Raw genomic sequence first — 25,016 nt, 5'->3', positions numbered from 1 at the left:
ACATTTTTATTCCACATATATAATGCATATTCAACATTTTTAAATCAGATGAATACCAAAATATGATGCAGCATTCAAAGTACTGTTACAAAAAATATTAATTCAGTAATTCCTTCTGATGCCAGTGCGCCTGTTATATATAGCAAGTCAATATAGAGATAAAATGTACCATTACAAAGGGATAAAACTTTGATATTTTTATTGATAGTCACTTTAACCGTTTATCAACATGTGGTGGTCCAAGTGCATGAAAAGTGTTCATAATAGGATTGAAAGTAGCAGTATTTACTGTGAAGAACAATTTGGAACTTGGTAATGATTTGTTATATGTGTATGTGTAATTTGATTGTGTATTTTTTCATGTTACTACCTTCATTCGGGATTTTGTTAGCTCTTTTGATGTTCTATTTTGTGTTCTATCACAGATGATTCCTCCAAGAGGTTGTGCTTACATTGTGATGGTTCATAGGCAAGATGCATACCGAGCCTTGCAGAAGCTTAGCAGAGGGACGTTCAAAGTCAATCAAAAGCCTATAAAGGTATGCACTGTATTGGGTGCTAAAGCAAACATTTTACTAAATTGAATCTCTTCTCTACCCACCATAACTAGTATTGGTTTTCCAGTGATTAAACTGGTGGTTGACTCGATTTTATGCTGTGCATAACATGTATGTAGAATGTTCATTGTTAGGTTACAGCACAGTAGAATTAGGATAGAGAAACTATTTCAACTTTCCTTTTTACAGAAATGATACCTTTAAGTTTACTGAATTGTAGAATTAAGACTGTGGATTCTACTACAAAGAAGTATATCCTTTTTGAGAAATTACACAGAAACCTAATGCTTTCCCTACTTCAGTTATAGGATTGTTTCTGAAATGATTTCTCAAAAGTTCTATGCAGAAGAAATATTAGAAACACCAGTAGAGGGTATTTTGTAAATCAAAGATAATGTTGGAGTGACTAGGCCCCATAACTTTTCCTAATGAGACAAATGAAGATACCTTAGTTTTTGAGTAATTTATAGGATGATGTGTACCAAATAAAGTTCTTTACTTTTTTAGATTGCCTGGGCCTTAAACAAGGGAATGAAAGCAGAATACAAACAATTTTGGGATGTGGAGCTTGGGGTATCTTATATTCCATGGGATAAAGTTAAACCTGAAGAACTAGAGCGTTTGTGTGAGGGAGGAATGCTGGATAATGAAACACTTTGTCCAGGTAAGGACCATCACCAATATTGTATTATTGCTCATTCAGTCAGTTTCTTGAAGAACAACGCTACCTGGAATTTATTGGCTGATTTTTTTTTGTCCTGTGGTGTATCACTGTCGGAATGTTCAGATCCTGAGAAAAAAATGTCTAAGCTTCTGAGTATTTCACTGATGATACTGCAGATAAGGACTCGGACAAAAACATTATTTCATATTTCCATTGGTTCAGTAAACAATGAATTAATGGGGGTAATTTTCACCTTCAGGTAAACTGTGGACGAAATGTGGCTGTTTTTTTCGAACCTGCCTGATTTTCATGTCCATTGAAATCCATGAAAATCAATGCAAATGAAAATTTGGCAATCAGTCCGGTCTGCCAGTTTACCACCCAAGCAGCGAAGGTGACAGTTACCCTCAATATCTTTTAACCAGTGCCAACCTAGAAGAGCACTCGTGAATGTTGGACCAGTGGACTTTTGAACCCATGAAAACAAACTTTTAATGACAAAAAATTATGCTTTCATTGTTCAATCACTTGTAGAATGAATGTCAGGTTTGATTCCTACTTGTGTTTGTATTAGAATGGAAGACTATCACAAAGGCACCAGCAACTGTCGTTGATGCAGCTGAAAATGGTGGCACAGCAGTGACACAACCAGAAGAAATGCCACAAACTTCCCTGCCCATACCTACACAGGTAAGAATGAATCGTGATTAATATTTTCGAAACACATTAAATGATTTATATTTATTTTAGATAAATGAATAATCTTTCTGTGAGCAGAATGAATGGTGGAATTCTGATACCATAGCTGCAATGCATCAAAAAATAGGGGTTAGGAATATATTCCCTCTTGTTTGTTTATATATCTCCTTAAGATAATATAATCTGTCTAGAGGCTCCCTAATTTATTGCAGGCTTTCCCTGAAGAATAGTACAACTTGCCACAGTGCTCACAACATATATAGGTGGTTGCTGTACATCGCTTCAAACCGTGCTTATTGAAGAGGGATACTTTCTGTCCTTTGACTAAAGCATTGGTCATCAGGATGAGATGGTAGCTCAGTACATTTGTGTGTTGAAACTACTATCTTCGAGGACCATAAAGGAGATGTACTCATGGAGGCAGAGAGCATCTGTCTTTACCAAGGAAGAAGATGCTGCCAGAGTCTCAGTAAAGGAAGATATAGTTGAGATACTGGATGGGCTAAAAATTGATAAAGAAGAGGTCCTAGAAAGGCTAGCTGTACTTAAAGTAGATAAGTCACTTGGACTTGGGTATACATGGCAAAATTGCAAAATTTGCAGATGACACAAAACTTGAAAGGATAGTAAACAGTGAGGAGGATAGTGATAGATTTCAAGACGATATAGACTGACTGGTGGCATGGGCAGATGAAATTTAACGCAGAAAAATGCGAAGTGATACATTTCGGTAGGAAGAACAAGGAGAGGCAATATAAACTAGAGGGCACAACTCTAAAAGGGGTACGGGAACAGAGAGATCTGGGAGTTTATGTGCACAAATTGTTTAAGATGGCAGGGCAAGTTGAGAAAGCGGTTAAAAAAGCATACGGGATCCTGGGCTTTATAAACAGAGGCATAGAGTGCAAAAGTATGGAAGTCATGATGAACCTTTATAAAACACTGGTTCGGCCACAACTGGAGTATTATGTCCAGTTCTGGGCACCGCACTTTAGGAAAGATGTGAAGGCTAATGAAAGGGTGCAGAAGAGATTTACTGGAATGATTCCAGTGATGAGGGACTTCAGGTATGTGGATAGACTGGAGAAGCTGGGGTTGTTCTCCTTGGAACAGAAACGGTTGTGAGGAGATTTGATAGAGGTATTCAAAATCATGAAGGGTCTAGACAGTAGATAGAGAGAAACTGTTCCCATTGGCGGAAGGGTCAAGAACGGGAGGACATAGATTTAAGATGATTGGTTCTTTTGCCAAAGGTTTCATGAAGAAAAACTTTTTTACACAGCGAGTGGTTAGGATCTGGAATGCACTGCCCGTGGGGGTGGTGGAGGCAGATTCAATTATGGCCTTCAAAAGGGTACTGGATAAGTACTTGAAAGTGACAAATTTGCAGGGCTACGGGGAAAGGGGCGGGGTAGTGGGACTAGCTGGATTGCTCTTGCATAGAGCCGGCGTGGACTCGATGGGCTGAATGGCCTCCTCCCGTGCTGTAACCTTTCTATGATTAAGCCCACTGATTCTCTACTGGTTTATTTTGACGCCCTGGGAAAATGAAGAGTACTTCATGGACAACCCTACAAAAAAGTTTTCAACGGGAGAGTTCAACACCTTATACAGCAACAATATAGCCTGCCTCTTGTGCACCTCACTCTCCCTTTGTCCTATTGTTGACCACACCATCAGCTGCATCAGATGTCTGCCTCTCCAAAGCTCTCCACTTTTTAATAATCTTCTGTAAACCTGTATATTCAACCAGGCTTTCCACCCCATCTCCTAACTTCTCTTGCCCACCCTCAATATAAAGTGCCTTGGGATGTTCTCTACTTTAAAGGAGCTATATAAATGCTTCTTGTTATTGTACATTTTATCTTTGCTAATATAACCCAATACCTAATTTACTTTTTGATTGGAGTCACCACTGGGCCAATGGTTCATCAATATATCCACAGTAAACTTCAGATATCTTTTATGAACAGCATGTTGCATGACTAACATTTAAAATGTATTTTGTCTTTTGGTCCTTGTCCCATACTAATATTTTATACTTATCCAGATTGCACTGCATTTGCATCTTTTTGCCCAGCTATCTATAAGATTCAAATCCAGTTGAACATAGTTGCATTATTCCTTGTTATTTGTATCAATGTGATGCTTGCTCAGTAAATACATGGATCTCACTCAAAGTTGGAATTAAACCAGTTTAGTTTAATGTGAATGACTAGTAGTGAATGGAACCTCTTGCAATTTTTATTTGTTTTATTTGAAAGCAGCACTTGAATTATGCTAATTTTAAATTTGGTCACTAGTAGACTTAATGTGGAAAAATTCCATTCATTTAGAGTTTTTAATCTGAGGATTTGCAGAAAAAGGAAGAAAACGGAAAATTGTCTTTTAGTATAATTTTTGTGAGCCACATCAAAATATTTTAGAAACAAATTATTACTGTAATGTTTGTCATTGCAGGTTCCTGGAGTTCAGTCAATTCCAGCTGTTAGTAGACTCCACCCACCAAACTTTTCAACAATTCCACCACCTACTTTCAATCCTGGAGTGCCACCTCCACCACCACCGCCACCGCCTCCTCCATTTATGCGTCCTGGTTTCAATCCGGTCCAGCCACCACCTGGTATGTTGCTTCACAGGATTCCTAATTTGTGCCAGATGTGTTAGCATTTACAACTCAGGAAAAGATTTCAAGTTGACTACCTCAAGGTTGTATCTTTAGAGAAAAGTATTCACAACTGATATGTTGAGCATCTTATTTTAGAATCGCGTGTCTTTGATCTTAAAAGGTGTCATCCTTTTTCTCTTCAAATAACATTCTCATTTATATAGACAAGCTTTATTAGGAAGAGAAAGATTATAGTGTTCACCAATTTTTATTTTTCAAAGCATCTGTGACAAATTTTTCAAATGTTCAAACTGCACTGTTGGTATTCTGTAGATTGAACAGTCTTTCCAAATATTGTGTTGCTGAAAAATAAACCAAATGTTCCTTTCTTATTTAAATGTTATTGATCCCCCATATACCTTGTTTCCACTCTATTTCACTGTTTCTAGTTCTGATTTGGAGTATTCAGACCTTATTTAATTCTGACATTGTTTCCTTCACTGTGTTAAGCATGACCTAAACTGAGTGGCCTGAGTCAAAAAGAATTGAAGATTGTTGTGTGGTTGGGCCTCTTGGGCATTATCAAAGTAGAAGAAAATGATATGATGCCTAAAAATGTTAATATCCTGGAGGAACACTGTTGTGCTGATTTTCCCCCAGTGATCAATGAGCCCACACTGCGATATGTTCCTGAAAAATTATGTCCAAACAACAGCAATCCTGATATAAAAAGTAAACTATCTCATTTTCGCACCGTTTTACAATAACAGCAATTTCAATGGGGAATTTGATTTAACAACAAATCTGCTATATAAGAAATGAAAAATATTTCAACTGAAAGAATTTCTGTGAATAGGTTCACAGTATATAGAACAATGAAGAAATCCATCATTTGACCTTCATACTCGACTTGATCTATTTTGGGGATTTGGAGGTCATGTCATACATATATGATTTTTTGTTTTGTTGATTTAATAAATGTGTAGGGTGCACTAATCCATGTATTTGCTTCCAATTTTAAATTTGTGCATTGGATGTGGATGATGCTGCCAAGTCTGCATTCATTGCCCAATCCTTGTTTGCCTGCTAAGAGGGTTGGGGCTGCCAATGTTCATAAATGACTTTTCAACACAATGGTTGTGAGGTTTTTCAAATACCTGGACAAGCTAACTCATTTTTTCTTGTTTAGACTGTGGGAGAAAACAACTTTCATTTAACATATTAACCACTATTCATCTAGGTGCTATTTTTTAAGCTTGTGAGAATATACTTTGCTTAAAAAACTCAACATTAAAAGTATCTTTTTTTTTCAAATTCTTCTTGTGGAAAAATGGTCAAAAAATCCTGAAATGTGACATTCACCTTTAGAAATGTATTAAGGGATAGAAAGAGTGAGCAAATTTTGGACTCTACTATCAGCACTAGATGATCAATTTTTGGCTTATCATTATGTAAACAAAATAATTTCTATCATGTAAAAATTCTGCTCTTTCAGGTTATCTTCCACCAGGAGCTATTCCTCCATTGAGTGCTGCAATGCCCATTGGAAGTACAGGAACTAACATTCCAACATGCGAGTCTTCCCATCTTCCCGGTTAGTCACTTTCTTCATTCTATAATTTGTGATCTCCAGCAGACACTAAATTATCACAGTTGTATGGTAAACAAATAAATGTGAAAGTTAATTTGTTTTGTCGTTCATTACACTATATATATGTATATATATATATATATATATATATATACACATTTTATTTATTTATTTATATATATATATATATATATATAAATAAAATGTTTGGGCAGGTCCCCTATTGACAAAATTTCACAGTTACTTGCCCTTTGAAGAGATTTTTGAGGCGGAACCTGAAGATATTAAGAGTGACACATATCAGCAGACCATACTCCTTTTTCCTCTAGTCATCATGTTGAGCATGGTCTGCCATAAGAGAAGTTTTCCTAAAGCAGCAGTACTGTCCTATCTCTTGCAATGTAAAAATTGTTGCTTTTCAACAGTTTTCTGTTTTGTCTTTTTAAACACAATCACACTTTTCAAGTTCTGTGTTAACTGCAGAAAACCTTCCCCTCTTAATGGCCATTGTATATGTTGTGCCAACTACCTTCTCTTTGACCAGTATTATCATGACCGTTAAAATCTGTGCAGACTTACAAATAAGAATGAAATTAAAAATTGTTTTTAGCTGCTGTTGCTGTTTTTTTTTATCAAACTAAGATAATAGTTGTGAAAGGAATTTGGTCAAGTGAGCCACAAATCATTCTCTTTCCCCACTTCTGGAAATGAGCTTTCATCGCCTGAATATTGTCTGTATTACTCTATAATAGATTTTGCATACATATAAACTTGGTTTCATTGAGGTAAAAGGAGTACATGATCTGCTCTGATGGGGGAAAAAAATTCCAGAGCATCGGAGCCAGGCAATCCACGATGGCAAGTCTGTCTGGAACCTGATTGCTGAAATACTTCATTTTGCAGAATACAGCAGGAGATCAATGAGTTGGGATCTTCGGATATTTCCATGGGAAGATCTGGAAGCCAGTGCAAGGGTACCAGTGAACCGAGTAATGGCCATGTTCCTTTAATTATGGAAGTTGAGGATTGCTGGATTCTAGAACAGTTTCAAAAATGTAATGGAGACTGCTAACATATCCACTTCTTTTTCCTTTTAAAGGTTTTTTATCGTAAACTAAAGAAAGGGAGAAAATATTCTCAAGTTGTTGTAGTCAGTATATCTACTATATCACTTAAGATAGTATAATTGTCTGCAGCTATGGGATAAAATGATTCTGTGTGAATGAGAGCCATCTGAATAAATTCATATAAAAGTTTTAGTGATGTAAATAGCCTGAATGACAGCAAGAAATAGCCATTTATTGCTATATGTCATCTGCTGTGCATCATATTTATATTTCAAGAAGTAAGCCTCCCTAACCTATTTGTAGAATCTATTATCATATTCCAGGGCCTGAGCTCAGTGTATGTAAAACCAACAAAAAGGGCACAAGTTTACATTTATATTGTTGAACAGGTACTTTTTGCCTTTCGACTATTACCTGCTTCTGCTCATGAGCAAATATACCCCTTGTGGTCAGTTTAGTTAAATAGCAACATTAAGTTTTTGAATAATGGTTGTGACATTGCAATTAATTCTGCTCCTTTCTCAGTCTGTGTGTACTGATGCACTGGCTATATGTGGCTGGTTTACTAAAATACATGAAGATTTTGGTGATAGGTTAACCATTTGATTTTTTTAAAAGCTGTTTGGAAGCAAATTGAAAGGAACCTCAGTGAAGTTTGTTAAGCAATAGGCAAGCCGTAAAGGTTATTCCAACTGTAAAGGCCACGGTGTTACAAAGATAGTCAGCTATTCTGTCTCAAGAATTCATCCTTTTGAAGGGAAGTACCCTGATTTCCAAAGACCCCCACAAGAACTATCAGATAGTCTCCACACAGTGACGCCTAGTGGCACTGATGTCCATACCTTCAGATTTAGGCACGTACCAATGGAAGGATATCTCAAGAGACACTTAGGTCAGAGAATGTGACTGTGGCTTACGCCATTTAATTAAAGGTGCATAACCAAATAGAAAGATCTGTTGCAATAATTTACATGGGATGAAATATTAGAAGGGACAGGAAGTTTATTATACTGTGCTTTTGAGGAGGTGCCTCAAGGCAGAGAGAGATGCTGATGTTTGCTACATTGTGGTGATGAGGAAATCAGGGTTGAGATCAGCTGGCAATCTGAAGAGGTTCTTCGAGAAGGTAGCATTCAAGATCCTACTTATCATGAACTTGTGCCTGGTATTTACATATGATCATGCAGGCAGTTTGTTTGGAGACCTGTCTACCTGGAAAAAGCCTAATTTTATACAGCTGGCATGAAGTGCTGCAGAGAATACTTTTGCATTGAATTGGTGAACAAGTATTACCAGAACTGGTTTTAGTGCTCACCTTTAGTGTTCACAAAGTGTATCTCAGTGAGAACTGCACATTTTAGGCTGTTAATGGCTGTATTTGTCATCTTGGTGCTGGGTCATTTAAGTCTGTATATAGTGTTATCCCTGCATCATAGTTCAGAAAAAAAATGATGCAGATAGTTAGTTATCACAGGCTCCTTGTGAACAGGGAGAAAGTGAAGCTGCACCCTTCCAAAACATCACGCTTAGTAAAGATAGGTTTCAGTCAGGATCAAGAAGAACCGTCCTTATGGAACACGGATTCCAAGATCTCAAAGATCACCATCAGGTGTTCAGACTGGATAATGTAAGTTACAGGGAGAAGCTACTTCAGAGCTTCAAATGGCAATTGGCTGTTTCCATCATTTTCAATGAAAATTGTTAATCCAACTCTTTCTACTGTACTTACTGGAATAATTGTTTCAAAAACACTTTGGCTATGCCAACAGGATCAGTATGAAGTAATTCAAACACTTTCACTGGGCACTAAAGCCAAGAAAACATGCAACTCAAGTGGCTGTACTTACACCATAGTTAGGTTTTCTGAAATGGATCCGTTCCTTCCAGAGAGGTTTATTATGGCATAAATTGCCCATGGTATGTAATGCATAATAGATGAAGAAAGGTAGATTAGAATAGAGAAAGGTACAGTCGTTATTCAAATTCAAGTGTACTCCACATATACTTCCTGTTCATCTTCATTCCGGGTTGGCTGTCTTCTATCTAACCCTTATTTTGCTCCAGCTCTTTTTTTAAGGTATATGTTGAGTCGGGGCAGAGGGAGAGGCTAGGAAGATTCCTTCTAAACCCCAAGACTTGTTTGTGGCTTGTTAATTTTGTACTTGTGCGCACTAGAACTGTGCACACAATCCAGGTAATCTTCTTGGCCTTCGACATTACCCCTTCTTCTGAGCATTTGAAAGATTTGAATAATGTTTCCTCACAATTTCCATTTTTAATGAAAACAAGGTCAGTTCCTTGAATCTACTTTATAAGTTTGACTCCATATCCTATAATCATCCTCGTCAATCATTGAATCCTCCAACGAATCAGTGATCTGTGAAGATCCTGTGGTTTCACCTGAAGTTTTTGCAAGGGACAGGCATCCTATGATTTTTTTTTTCCCTCTTCCTGTTTAAATAGACTCTCTTTTTGATGGTATGTGCCATGCATACAGTTACCACATATGATAACACACTTAAATAATAGATGAACCTGATTGCATAACACAGTGACATTTTGTAAATTATGGGTGGTTGGGTAAAAAAGTTGATTTAGTATGGTGTCACACCCATGGTCTATTTAATACATTATTTGATTGAGTTTAATTTGTTACATTTTTTTAAATAAAAGAGAATGTATAAAAATCAAGAGCACAGCCTGGATTTTCTGGCCTTCCTTTTTTCTGTCTAGGATGGACGTGGCTGGAACATTGCTCAGTTGTGTTCCGTTGCGTCCTTTTCCCCCCTTTTCTGAACAGTTGGCTCAGCAGCTAACGTGCCTGGCCAAAATTAAAATGAGGAATACGCAGTCTCCATTGTGCTTCCCACCAATTGCCCTGTTTGAAAGCTGGATGCCTGTTAGACCTGGCATCCAGCTTTTGAAGATAGTGGAGGGGCCTTGGATGTTTTGTACAATTGTTCTCAAGACCCTGGTTCTGCAAAGGCCCCAGGAGCTGCAGCAGCAAACATTTAAAGAAAAATTAAACTCTTCAGGAAGCTTGGAGGCTGCCTTCTTCCTCCAAGCCTGCTGCAGTTAGCTTTCGACCCCTGCGCAGCCTTTATGAAGGTTGGAAAGCTTGGCTGTGGCATGCAAAATGATCCTGGGGCCAGAAAGTTGGCTGGAGTCAAGGGCCAACTCCATTGTAGGTAAAAGTCTCACCTCACCAGAGATGTGCCCTGATCAGAAAATCCAGGCTCCTATCTTATTTATAGATATCTTTGAGGAGGAATTTGCAGTGATATTACAGTTTATGCAGATTTGTGGTATTAGGGACTCGTGAGTTTGAATATGACTTGTGAAGGGAAGATTCTGGACACGTTTTAAAGGTTTTGATAATATTTCCACATTAGTTTACTTGGTTCAATTTTGATGGGCCCTTTTCAGTTTAAAGAGTATTTCCCCTGCCTTCCAGAATTTGAAGAGCAGTATGATGTCAGGCTACGTGGTATATGTTGCAATTGCTGAAAGTAGTCCAGCGATGAGGTAGAATCATACTGCTGTTATCTCACAGCTTCTAAGGCTTGGTCCTTGGTGATTATTCTTAAGTTGAATAATCTATCCTTTCTGGCAGTTCAGTAAATATTTAATATGAATTATTATTTGTGAATTTTTAAAAAGTTTTAATGTCCCATAAATACATACTAATAAGATATATTTTGTCCAGCAACATCATTGGGTTCCCTGGAAGATTGTGCAAAGAATTCCTCATTGGGGATCCCGATCCCTTCCTTAGTGTCTATGCTGAGAAACAGTGAAAACGCCTCAGATGGTACCAAATTTTTTGGACCCATACAGGGACAAAACCGTGGGCTGGGAGATGCCAATATGTCACTCTCTCCAACACAAGCTATTCCTGTCATTGGTGAGCCCTTCCTTCTTGGAATTTTAGAAAGGGCAGAGGGACAGCAAGGAAAATATTTAGAAGCAGTTTTTATCTAAGGTAATACAATTAGATGTTCAATACTGCTGATCATAATATCTTCAATTTTCATTGGTCCTCAGGAGGGTTTTGCTATTTTAGATGGAAGAGTTTTCCTCACCACTGTTTAAAAATAGTTTTCCTATCAGTTGGTCTTGAAATGAAATTTGTTAGCTTTCTCTGAAATACCTCTACCACCAGACCTGGCTGGTATTGTTGAACAGCTCATTTTTGTGAAATTAAAAATCCTCGATCATCAGTTTGCTGTGTTGGTTATGACCTACCACATTAAGTTCTTAGAATTGATTACATTTCACATGGTGATGCTTCTCAACAGAAGTAGCAACATAATGAATGATCTTCTAACTGAAGAAATTGAGGGACAAACTCAGTACCTCTTAATAGACTTGCAATTTTTAGTTTTTCATTAGTCTGTGTAACAGGATATTGCAGTTGTATTCAAGCAGCTAGCTGGCAAGAAAACCATCTCTACAGTTCTCTCCAGCAGGCAAAAGATCAAACCTCAACAGCTGACTGTCTAGAAACATTTTTGCCCCAATTTTCTGAGCATTTGTATATCTGAAACAGCGTCACTGATTTTCCTCTGTATGTGATTTAATATTTCCACATCATCAATGGGATAAATTCGTAGGATCACTGTCCTTTTGACATGTTTACAGTTTGAATATCACATGATCCTCTCAGTATATTTAACATCTGGTTTATTCGATTTAGGTTTTAGTTTCTACTCACCATTTTGGATACAAGTCTTAAAGTTCTTCACAAATTTCTCAGTGTTTGCTCATGAGTTTTTTTTTCAATCCACAGGCTGTGATTTCTTGTTCCCTCATTAGGAAAAGTTGTGTTTTGTTTAGATTAGAAATGTTGATGATGCCCTGTACTAAAGTCTTAGATTTATCATAGTGAGAACTTTGCTCCTTATTACAATCCTCAATGTTCTTGGGTAGACTACAGCTAGACCTTAGTTGTTGGTTGGGGGCGGCGGGGGTAAGGGGGGCGGATGAGAAACCTGAGAATCGTAATAGGTCCAAAGCACAATGTCAATACCAACCGCATAGGACAAGTTACGAGTTACTGAAGTTGATGTTCATTCTTATTGACACCAACAGCTTAGAGATGGCCTTTTTCTTCCCAAAACTGAATCCCACAGATTTGACCTGAAGCAACATCAGGGTTAACTAATTCCAGATGAGGTTTCCTCTGTAGAGTTGACCCTGACACATCTCACAGTTTGAGATTTGATCACTTTTGAGACCAACTACGTTGGGCTGACCACATGCCAGAGTCGGCATTGGATTTTCTACCGGCTGATGAACCAGTGATTTTAAAGTTCATCGGTCAGTACGGAGTCACTATGGTGAGTTCCATCACCGAAGCAACTGCCGTCTAGATGTGCATTGAACTGATCAATACATCAGCCTTGTTGACAATTATCAGTGTAAGATATACTACTGAGCATGCTCAGTTCCAAGAACCCGGCGGCGCACCATCAAATAACCATTGAATATCACAAAGTCCCAGCCAAAGGTTTTTGGACCCAGGGGATTTTGGATTAATTTGATGAGACTGCCAGTTCAGCAACAACATCATCCATTTTTAGAACAATCCTTATGTTCAAGAGTGCTTTACAGAAAGGAGAGGAAACTCCTATTTGCAGATGTTAAAGATTAAGTGTGCGGGGCGAGAGCACGGTCAAAGAGTTAATGTTTTTAAGAGACTTTTGAAAGAAGCTGAAAGGTAGCAAGGTGACGAGGTTTTTGGAGAGACTTCTCAAAAGTAGGGGCATAGTGATTGAAAGATTGGTTGCTGATAATGGATCAGCAGGAGCAGGGCTGAACAGTAATCCAGTAGTGGATGTTGCAGGGTGGGATCTATAACTGGACAAAATCACTTAGATAAAATGGGGTGAGAGCATGGAGGGATTTGAAAGTGAGCACCATGAACTTAATCCACTGGAGGCCTTCATGCGAGAACGGAATTAGATCGAGGAGTTCTAGTTTAATGGAGTTTGAGATGGGTAGATTAAAGTGCAGTGGGGGAAGGGGTGTGGAAGTCCTTATAATTGGAGAAACGCACATCAAGGATGTTAGAGAAGTTTAAAAACCAACCCACACAGGTGTACTTATACTGCAGGACAGTGTTGAGACATGAAACATCCCTGACATGCAACTAGGCTCGCTGCAGGCCAGGGGCTACCCCACAGATCTGTAGAGTGAGTGTGGGTGTTTCTTGTATCTTAACTAATTTCTGTAGAAGGAGTTCAGGGCAGACAGGAGTTAGGTTGAGATCACTGCAGGGGAGTCTGAAGATAGACCAACGGCCTGAATGCAACATACATTGCTAAAGAACAAGGCTAGGTCTACAGGGTAAGGGGTGTTATTAGTATAATACACACTGGACTAGAGCAAAGTTGGGTTGCGGATATCATAATAATGCATATTAGGGAGAAAACTGGAAACATGGTTTTGTAAATAAACATGATTTTTTTCACTTGGTATCTGACTACTGCTGTACCTGAACAACTTTGAGGAGAAACTGTCCCAAATTCACCAGAATTTCAGAGATGATCCTCCTCCTTACAGGAAATGAGGTGTAGGGATCCTGTAGTCCTTGTGCATCTTGCATGAACTTACTCAGAGTTTTCCAAGAGTCCTAATATTAGCATGTTATCATCCGATTCTGAAATAATGGCAAAGGCCATATCTGTGGTTTCCTGTTTTTTGTACATTTTGTCATGATGGTGCTGAAATTCATCCTCATCTCGTGGTGATCTTCTGAAGTCACCTCTTAGCTAAAACAAGTTTCTGCAATAGCATGGAGATGTGGTCTCTTCAGCAACATGTACTGTATTATAAGTGTGTTAAAATTAACTGACGTGCTTGTTTCTGACTTTGGTGGTTCCAAATATGGCGGGCCACATAACTTCAGAGAAGATGGTCTCGGGACTTCATCTGAATCCGAATGGTATGTCAATATATTGAAACTCCAAACCATCTGGTTACAGTTTCTCCATAAACTTGCAACATAAACCAACCATCACAAGTGAATCTGTCAATTTGTGTTATGGACAGTGGACCAAGAAGCACTGAGTTGAGACTTCTTAAAGTTCATAGGCGAGAAGACTTTCAGTCCACCAGTCTGAACTTGATTCTTGGATTGGGTCGTTGCTCAGTGCTCCCCTACCTCCTCCCTATTTATATGCTGCTGTTGTAATAAGTGAAATTTCTCTACATTTTTTTTGTAGTTTTCAGGATGAAATATGATTGGGTTCAGTAATTTACTGAAGTTAACTACCTAGTGATTTGGGCTTGCATTATGACTTACTTTTGTTTCTGTGAATTGTGCAGCCTGATTTCACTCTGGGCTAATTTATTTTGTATATCACCGAGCTTTGTTGCATATTTTATGTACAATAAGCAATTTGTTAAAATTGTAGTCTGAATGAATATTGTGGCATTATATATGGTTACCTATCCAATCATTTTGTAGCATGTGAACAAAATTTGATCGGCAATTATACTGCGCATTTTGAGTCATTGTGAAGCATTTTCAGTGAAACATTGTATGCAGAACAGCTGTCGAGTGAAATTACTGTGATTGAATTCAGTTGTGAGATCATCAAGGTTGCACATTAGCTGCATTTTTGACTGCAACCATTGTGAAGCGAATTTAACAAGTTTCCAGGCAGTTTCTTAGAACATCTGCAAGATTTTGAACTTTTTAATATTATTGAAAAGCTAACTGATCCATTGGCTTTTCACTAATGTTAATAATTTAGCCAGTATTTGGATTCTGGTAACCAGAGAGCAGTGTAGAGCCAGCAGTATAATTCAGCAAAGGGAGCTCCACTTCACTCTGGCAGTTACTACCTGCAGTTTGAGAGTACCATTGTATGTAACATTGCATGGTTGTGATTGTTGCTGTACTCATTAAGTTAAGGCATATGTTAATCCACATCACCTTACCACCAATTCAAATTTTAAAAGTTTCCAGGCAGCCTGAAATGAATGCATATCTTTTCTAACATTTTTAAGAATCTTTAGGGATCCTCCCTTGAGGAGATTGCTTGACTAACATTTGATTGGTTTCACTTGTACACAGATCAAGAGGGACCACACTCCATGATGGCTTTTACTGGTGGCCCCTTCAGACAGTACAATACAGGTCAGATATGAATATATGTCACAAAATGCAGTCAAAACCTAATTCTATCATTACAAACCAGCTGGTCTACTCAAGTTTATAATAACATAATTTGATTCTAGATTCTTTTTTAAATACTAATATTTAGCTAACAAGCCTAACAAATATAAACTTACATATTACATTTACCAGGAAGAGCAATTGTCTAAGCTTGATTCAGGAAATCCTCCATGCAAGAACATCATCCTTAAGTGTCCTGTGAACATAGTTCTGATTACCCTAAGAAACTTACCTTCATCTCCAGGTCAGAAAGAGAATGGAATTCTCAGGATTGGTCAGGCCATGTTTCACATCTACTCAAAAGCCTATGGCGATAGTATCAAGATCCTCGGGGGCTCATGCAGCCTTCAACATCTCTACTGATGCGATGCTCAGCCTTGGGACTCCATGGTCATTTCGCTTCATCTAATGCAGGAGCAAAGATTAAATGATTGAAGCACCAACCTGTTAAAAGTGCAAGTTTTCGCACCACAGCTATCATTATCAAGTTTTCATTTAAGGTTCCATTACTGGTATTTGGCACCAGTCAAAGTACTAACTCTGTTGGAGGCTGATCTGAGTTGAATAACTGCTATATCCATGAATAGGACTGAACTAAGTTGACTATTGTCAATGCATCCTCCTACTGACATCGTTTCCATAAGCAGTGAGAAAAGTTGTCCGCTGATTCCCTTCTCTGTATGTGCCTGAGAATCCTGCTGCAAGCAGAAATACCTTTTCTGAGTAAGAGGATTTCTTGCATTTCCAGAGTTTCATTTCTTGCCACATTTGTAGACTTTCACCATAATGGTTGAAAGAACTTAAATTATTTTGCTGTTCTGCGTCGTCTTGACAAATTCTGCAGCAACCCCTTAACTCGGCTTGTTGCACTCCCTCTTGTGGTGTCCCACATTCTGGCCAAATGGTGAAAAAATTTCAAACTTTGTAATCCAGGAGAAGAATCCAAACTAGAACATATCTGGAGTAAACAGTTTTTATGTTGAAGACATCCTGGCATCCTTTCCAGATCTGTGTTTTGAGGACTTAATTTTCTACTTCCCCTAGAAAGTCTCCAAGTTAACATGGCTAATATCATTCACCCTTCTAAGCCATTCCAACGGTGTACTGTTGCGGTCCTGGACATGAGGTCTGTTCTGCAGCCCAGAATGTACTGTTTGCAGACTTGTCTGGCTCAGATTATCTGGTTCTCCTGTTGACCTACGGTCCATACTTTTAGAGACTAACTTCACTCAAGTGCTAGTGATAATGCCCTCAGTAAATAATAATATTGGGCATATTAAATTTTTGTACTATGTCTACTTGAATAATGAGAAACACGCAATAATATATTACAGTTTGTGTCCATGCAAAATTGGGCTGTGTCTGCAGTGCACGTTTTGAGCTCCATAATAGGTTGAAGCATTTATGGTTACAGGTCTATCCTTGGTGATCGTGAGAGCAATTTGAGCTGAAGATTACAAGAAGCAAATGAAACAACATTAAAAGACACAGCTTATGTGCCCTTTTCTCCTATAGTTGGTGTCGATATACAAAAATTGCAAGTGACAAGATTGGGACATACTTCTTTGTCAATCAAGTGGAAGCTGCTGAAAAAGCTTTATAAAATATATAACCAAGCTTAAGCACAATCTTGGACATGGCTTGAAAATGTTTTACTCCACGTGCATCAGCGCCCTACCTTCTGAGCCAGCAAGAACTCTTGTGGTAGAGCATACTTTATGTTTGGATTTAAAAGATTCAGGCAGGGACAACAATAAGGATTCAGAATGAAATTGGCTGTAAGCCCCATCGGCGACTCCAATGCCAGCAAATCTGCCAGTAGGGATCACAAATGACAACTTCCTGATGAATGCTACACCATCTTGTCTGATGAGAGTGGACAAGAAAGACTGCCGGGGAAGGCTGTGCTGTTCATTTCATGGCACCTCCCCTAAGATTCAGGGAAATAACTTTCTCAGAACAGTGGTCATACTTAGGAGCTTTTGACTCCAGAGGTGCAACCTCTGGTTTCCCAAGCATTAGCGAAGGTACACTTAAGCTAGGAAAACTTAGCGTTCTACTTGTGTTGCTTTGTATTCATGGAAGGATATGACATTTTGACACATTTGTGACTAGAGGATCTTGAGCTGCTTTATCTAAAAACAAACATTCAAGTTGGTAAAGCTGCTGCATAGAATTTAGGTAATTTTTCCAGACTTCAAGGGCATGTATTTTTAAATCAGGATTTGAGAGACCCAGAGATTGGATTTGAAGCACAACAGAAAATCAACTGCTGACATAAAGTTCCCCAAGTAACCTCACGTGAGCACCTGCACAGTACACAAAAGAGTCTGTCATAATGTGGATTTTCTCTACAACTGGCCAATGAGAGGTCCGTCTCTGAATATTGATGAACCCTTTCCAATCCCTTGTAGATTGTATCTTTCTCAATGCAGGTAGTGGGCCAGATATGATGCAGTACTCTTCAGCATTTGATAGTTTAGCTATTGAAAAGGTCAGCCTTAAAGGTTGCTTTATTCAGTCGTTGGTAGGCTGGGCATCCATTCATGTGGACTCTTGGGAGCTTGGCATTTCTAGGTATGAGTGCTGTAGTCAAGCTGTTCATTGGCCTGGTATGTCCCTGGTGGCCCTCAAAGTTGCTGCCTCTGGAGGAGTTTTAGGGGTCAGTGCCTTCTGGAATGGTTGGCTCTTGTTTATGGCGAGTTTCACTGTCGATTGTGCTTACATTTTCCTGACAGTTGGGCGTGAGGACCAAGGTTACTAGGCGCCACGGGTTTATGAGGTGTTTTTGGTGAGGATGGTACTAAACATTTTTTGTTTTTCCTGGTGAGACTGCCTGTAAGGAGATGATGTTAGTTGATGGCTGCTGCAGAATTATAGGAATTTAGCTGATGGTTGGCTCTGGATTCCTGGATCTTTGCAGATGAGTGGCGGGTCCAGAGATCACTGGGCCTCTGGCTGGATACAAGGAGTCTGTTGGTGCTTCTACTAGCATGTTTGCTGGGGGACTGAGTACATGCTGCCTGCATTTGATACTGGCAACGTTCTTTTAAACTGAGAGAGCAGATTAGGTGTAGTGCTAAGCATTAATTCTGCTGGCTGAATTTTGAGAGTCTGATTCTTCCTCTGCTTGGACATACCAAGTGGATTTGAATGGCAACACTATCCTGTCTGAGCGCTGGTGCACGTTTCAGGTCTCTATTTTAGTGCGGGCAGCTCGAGGAGAGGAGGGGGCACTGATATTTACATTCTGATTTTCCATTTGGAGGTAGAGATCCCCACTTTTTTAAGCTTGTTTTTTTTTTTTACCTTGCATGTGGGCTTGCTGTGTCCTGGTCCAGAGGAAAAAGAATGATTTTTGGTTTGGCAGGTGGTCAGAGCCACTTCTCAGGCTATTTTCCTTTGTCATGCCACTAAAGGTCCTAATATAAATAATTGTCGAAAGCCTATATTACATTTCTAATTTTCATTGTAACAAATTATTGAACTAAATGTTGAATGATCAATCATTAAGAAAATTGAGGGTCAATTATCAGGCGTGTCAATCTTTGAATGGCTTCGGATGGAAAGGGAAGGTTCCTTGGTTTTAGTCTAAAATTTCTTAAATGGACTGGCTCCCCAATGGGTCTTTGAAAAACTGTAGTAGTTTACCTCCTCTATATGAGACCTGAGTACTTTCTGAAAAAATCATGGATCACTGTGTGAAAGTGCATGTCATTGATTTCCACAGGCACTAACTAGTCTCCCAGATATATTGCCTGAATTATCTGTAGTGCATTACTTTTGTTCAGAGGGAAAGTCAACACCTTTGGGGCTGAGACTGAGTGAAACACTTCCCATCCTGTTGGAGACTATAAAATAATGTGACTAGGATACCTAGTTTTCCTGAACTATCTATGGCCTTGGAAAATAAAAACCATATACATTCCTAGTGTTAATTTCCTTAGTAGGAACATTCTTGGCTGGCCTGAGAAAATCATTCCTTTGAATCTTTGGGCTATTCCCCAGCAAATGAAGAAGTAAGTTTCCCATACAATATCCCTCACCCATCTGTCTAAGAAGACAAGGCCACATTTATTTCACAAATGTTGGGTGTAGTTTCTATTAGCAAGTCCATTTATGTCTCAAGAAATTATGGCATAAAAATTGCATATGCTTCTTTCTTGAAAGCCAATATCACTTTCTCACTGTCCAAATCATAATATTCTGTAAAGGTGGAACCAAGATCATATATGTACTTAGGCAGTATTTGTTCAATTTGATAACAAAATATTTATGGTGACTAAATAAGTTGATTCTGATTTTATTACATGGGATTCCAACTGGTATTTTGTCCATTTTTCTTCAAAAACTGCAAATCAGTGCTCTTCATAGTGGTGTCTAACTATATGCATTGTAGAATATCTTTCACTGTTGTTCCTTGGGTGTTCAGGAAGTGGTGGGGAAAGTTAGTTATTCTCTTGATACATAAAGAACGTAATAGGTGCATCAGTAGACCATACGGACCCTCGAGCCTGCTCCGCCATTCAATAAGATTATGGTTGATCTTCGACCTCAACTCCCTTTCCTGCCCGATCCCCATATCCCTTTATTCCCTTAGAGTCCAAAAATCCATTGATCTCAGCCTTGAATGTACTCAACGACTGAGCATTCACAGCCCTCTGGGGTAGAGAATTCCAAAGATTCACAACCCCCTGAGTGAAGAAATTTCTCCTCATCTCAGTCCTAAATTTCCGACCCCTTATCCTGAGACTATGCCCCCTGGTTCTAGACTTTCCAGCCAGAGGAATCAGCATCTCAGCATCTACCCTGTCAAGCCCTCTAAGAATCTTCTAAGTTTCAATGAGATCAGCTCTCATTCTTTTAAACTCCAGAGAGTATAGGCCCATTCTACTCAACCTCTTCTTATAGGACAACCCACTCATCCCAGGAATCAATCTAGTGAACCTTTGTTGCACTGCTCTGAAGGCAAGTATATCCTTCCTTAGGTAAGAAGACCAAAACTGTACTCAGTACTCCAGATGTGGTCTCACCAAAGCCCTGTACAACTGCAGCAAAATTTCCTTACTCTTGTACTCCAACCCCCTTGCAATAAACACCAATATACCATTTACCTTCCTAATTGCTTGCTGTCTGAACATCAATAATTTCGCACCATTTAAAAAATATTCTTTTTTTCTGTGCTTTCTACCAAAGTGAATAACCTCACATTTCCCCACGTTATCCTCCATCTGCCACCTTCTTGCCCACTCAGTTACCCTATCTTCATCCCCTTTGTGTCCTCCTCACAGCTTACTTTCTCACCTAGCTTTGTATTGTCAGCAAACTTGGATACATTACACTCAGTCCCAACCTTTCGTGTGCCACCTTATCGAATGCCTTTTGAAAATCCAAATATACTACATCCACTAGTTCCCCTTTTAGCTACCCTGCTACTTACATCCTCAAAAAGCTCTTAATAGATTTGACAAACACGGCTTCCCTTTCATAAAACCGTGTTGACACTGCTTAATCTTGTTACGATTTTCTAAGTGCCCTGTTACCACGTCCTTAAAAATGGATTATAGCACTTTCCCAACGATTGACATCGGGCTAACTGGCATGTAGTTCCCTGTTCTCTTTCTCCCTCCTTTCTTGAATAGCGGTGTTACATTTGCTACCTTCCAATCCACTGGGACCGTTCTAGAATCTAGGGAATTTTGGAAGATCACAACCAATGCATTCACTATCTGTGCAGCCATCTCTTTTAGAACCCTAGGATGCAGGCTGTCAGGTCCAGGGTATTTGTCGGCTTTTAGTCCTATTAATTTCTCCAGTACCTTTTTTTTACTAATATTAATCACTTTAAATTCCTCACTCTTATTAGACCCTTGGTTCCCTACTATTTCTGGTATTTTTTTGTGTCTTCTGTGAAGGCAGATACAAAATATTTTTGTTTAACGTCACTGCCATTTCCTTATCCCTCATTATAATTTCTCCTGTCTCAGCCTCGAAGTGAAAGTGTTTACTTTCACTAATCTCTTCCTTTTCACATACTTGTAGAAGCTCTTACAATCTGTTTTTATATTTCTTGCTAGTTTACTCTCACATTCTATTTTCTCCCTCTATCAATTTTTTGGTCATCTTTTGTTGGTTTCTAAAACTCTCCCCATCCACAAGCTTACTAATCGTCTTGGCAACATTATAAGCCTCTCCTTTTAATCTAATACTATCCTTAACTTCTTTCGTTAGCCACAGATGGATCACTTTTCCCGTGAAGTTTTTATTCCTCAATGGATTGTATATTCGTTGAGAATTATGAAATATTTCTTTAAATGTTCACCATTGTCTTATTTTTTAATCTAATTTCCCAAAGTACCTCAGCCAACTCACTCCTCACATCTATATAATTGGCTTTGTTTAAGCTTAAGACGGGTTTCAGACTTAAGTACGTCACTCTCAAACTCAATGTGAAATTCTATCATATAATAACTCTTCCCTGGAGGATCCCTTACTATGAGATTACTAATTAACCCTGTCTCATTACGCAAGACAAAATCTAAAATAGCCTGTTCCCTGGTTGGTTCCTTGATGTATTGTTCCAGGAAACTGTCTCGATTGCATTCCATGAACTCGTCCTCCAAACTACTTTTGCCAATTTGATTTGCCCAGTCCATATGAAGATTAAAGTACCCCACGATTATTGCATTGCCTTTGTTACAAGCTCCTCTTATTTCTTGGTTAATACTCTGTCCAATGGTATTGCTACTATTGGGGGCCTATAAACTACTCCCACCAGTGTTTTCTGCCTCTTGTTATTTCTTATCTCCACCCATATCGATTCTACTTCCCGATCTTCTGAGCCAAGATCCTTTCTCACTACAGTCCTTATGTCATCCTTTATTATCAGGGCTAACCCCCCTCCCCCCTTAATTTTCCATTTTGTCTGTCTTTTCGAAAAGTCAAATACCCGGGAATATTTAGTTTCCATCCTCGGTCACCTTGCAACCACATCTCAGTAATGGCTACTAGATCAAACCCATTTATCTCTATTGGTGCCATTAATTTGTCTATCTAATTATGAATGTTTTGTGGATTCAGATAAAGCGCCTTTAATTTTAACATTTTCCTATTTTTCCCTGATTTGACCTTATTCACTAATGCACTATTACTGTTAAACTCTCTCCCTTCCCACACCCTCTGCTTATCTCTACCCAAATCGCTACACTATATTAGATTAAAGACATTTGCAAACATATTTTGTAAGATCGTTTTATGTTCATTGTTTAGTACTGCTATCATTGTTTTTGGGGTGGGGGGTTTGGCACATGTATACATAAGTATGAATTTATATTTTAAAAAGAAGAAAAGTGGGAAAATAGCAGCATCCAGATTTGTAATTTGATTTCTAAAATTCAAACCTTAGAAGTTTTGGCCATGCAATTGCACAGTTAAACTAATAGAAAGAACGCTTAATGTTCTTGTCTGAAATTTTTCCATTATTATACTGGCGATGGTAACCCATTTAAATGGGAAAATGCCTCTGCTAAGATATTAGACAGAGGAATTTGAGATGATCTTGTTGAGAGTTGGTACACTAGTATCCCGTGGGGTAATTTCAGAGACTTGATTTTCATTACAAAAAATAAGTTAGTGAATATTACTTAATGTACTTTTATGTGTTTGATATTCAGGAAATCAAAGTGGAACAGCTCATGCTCCTTTAATGGGTGTACAACCACCAAGTCCTGGTCTTTTGGGTGCACGACCTGGTTTAATACCGCTACAGCGACCCCCTGGAGTTCCACCGCCTCATCTGCAAAGGTTTCCTGTTGCTCCACCACGTCCCCTGCTACCACATTTATTACATAGAGGTCCACCTCCTCCAGGGCCAGGAGGATTTGGAGTACCTCCACCTCATGCCATGCGAGGTCCCTTTCCACCACAGAGTGTCTTTGGTCGCCCTGGAGTGGCTGAGGATAGAGATGGAAGACAGTTTAGGAATGACAGACATGGATTTCCTCCAGGAAGGGATCGAGAACAAGAACAACGTTTTGGCAGATCCGAGTTCAGAAATCGTCCTTTTGGCGGAAACCGAAGTGAAAACGATAACCGTGATCGTTATGGAAATCGGCATGAAGATAGAGATCATGATCGCCATAGTGGCGGACGTGAGAGAAGGGAATGGGGGAGAAGAAGCTCTGAACGGGACAGACATAGAGACTCAGAGGAAAGAAATAGGCGATCTAGTGGACATAGGGATCGCGATTCACGAGACAGGGAATCTCGCAGGGATAGAGATATGGATCAGCATGGAAAGGAAAAGCCTGAAGAAACTGATGAGGGCAATGAAAAGCACCACAAATCTAATGGAGACACACAGGAAGAAATAATGAAACAGTCAGATGTGAACCCAGTACCCGATTCTGCTAAAGGAGAGTCTGATTCACAGAACCTGGATTTGAAAGCCGCAGAGCTGGTGGAATTGGAGCCTACCTCATCTACTAATCAACCTGATACAAAAGATTCAGGCGCAACTGATGAGGCTCAGTGATAGAAACTAATTGTAATAAAACACGTGATGTGGTGGTAATTGATGTATACACCACATTATTGTGCTATGAAGCTTTAGAGTTGTATAAAAAATGATGTATAAAGTATTTGCTTCTGCTATCCCACAGTCCTGTCTAGTTTTAAAGGTTTTAAGCAAATTGTTTGCTTTCCCCAGTATTCAGAATGACCACACAATTTACTCCGAAGCCTGAACACCTGATGACCAGAAAAAAAATCAAATTTTTGCTGTACGTTTTTAAAATTTTGACATAAGGTAGAAGTGCTTTCTATTCTTTTTTAATTTAAAAAGATAACAAACGGTGAAAGCTCCTCCAAAAGTTGAGCTTAGGGATTTGTTTTTAATAAACTCTATTTTCTTAACAAACTTTAGAGCGTGTGATATTCTTCCTCGGACTTGTGGAGAAAAGAATGTCATGGGATGGAAGAATAAGGTTGTGAAACACCCTAAAGTTTGATATTTTCTATATCGGAAGCAAGTCTAAATTAGACTCTCATTAGTATGTGTTCTTTTAAAAAAAAATGGAAATTGTTTTTGAACAACCAACCACAAAGCCCAAGACAGATTGCTTTGCAAAGTGTATTATAAAAATATTAGTGTATTTCACTGGTGATGTATAGAAAAATTATAAAGTTGCCCACTCGAGATCAGGAAACAAATGGTCTGAACAGTACTTTGTTTTAGAACGTTTCTTGAAAGTTTATTTGTTCATTTCCCTTAAATACAGACTGTTTCTTAAAAGTAACAGTTTTCCTGTTTTCTTCTGTTTTGGATGCTAATGTAGCTGTAAAAAAAAGTATCATATGTTTACCACTCTAAAAATAGACATTCATATTACAGCTGGGTTAATGAATGCGTTGTTTAGATTTAATATATGGCTGTGTAACTTAGTTTTAATCATAAAAATTTATTACAGAAATTATTCACCCACTTGTTCACACAAAAGACAACTGTTTGACTCACTCAAAAAAAGTTTAAAGTTATTTTCATCTAATTTTTAGACATTCCCAAATGTAAGATTCCTGCATTGCATTCTGTTTGAATTGTTGGTGATGCTTGGTTCATATTGAGAAGTAAGTTGTCTTATTTTTTCC

At 38.6% G+C, this 25,016-nt stretch overlaps 1 protein-coding gene across 2 annotated transcripts in view; it reads left to right on the top strand.

The window, feature by feature from the left end:
* LOC137327208 (SR-related and CTD-associated factor 4-like) overlaps nucleotides 1-24,667 on the top strand; it is a 98,001-nt gene extending 73,334 nt beyond the window's left edge. The window contains exons 14-20 of one of the 2 annotated variants that reach the window (XM_067992776.1): nucleotides 426-539; nucleotides 1,065-1,221; nucleotides 1,796-1,911; nucleotides 4,381-4,543; nucleotides 6,024-6,122; nucleotides 15,270-15,332; nucleotides 23,045-24,667. In XM_067992776.1, the coding sequence (XP_067848877.1) occupies nucleotides 426-539; nucleotides 1,065-1,221; nucleotides 1,796-1,911; nucleotides 4,381-4,543; nucleotides 6,024-6,122; nucleotides 15,270-15,332; nucleotides 23,045-23,904 (1,572 nt within the window). In that variant the 3' untranslated portion in view covers nucleotides 23,905-24,667. The remainder of the gene's footprint in view (nucleotides 1-425; nucleotides 540-1,064; nucleotides 1,222-1,795; nucleotides 1,912-4,380; nucleotides 4,544-6,023; nucleotides 6,123-15,269; nucleotides 15,333-23,044) is intronic. The other variant, XM_067992777.1, reaches the window with a different exon arrangement.
* The last annotated feature ends 349 nt before the right edge of the window (nucleotides 24,668-25,016 follow it).

This window comes from Heptranchias perlo, chromosome 11, assembly GCF_035084215.1.
Source record: "Heptranchias perlo isolate sHepPer1 chromosome 11, sHepPer1.hap1, whole genome shotgun sequence".
Classification (NCBI taxonomy): domain Eukaryota; kingdom Metazoa; phylum Chordata; class Chondrichthyes; order Hexanchiformes; family Hexanchidae; genus Heptranchias; species Heptranchias perlo.
The sequence above is the reverse complement of the archived record's forward strand: the minus strand, read 5'-3'. Positions and strand labels throughout refer to the sequence as shown.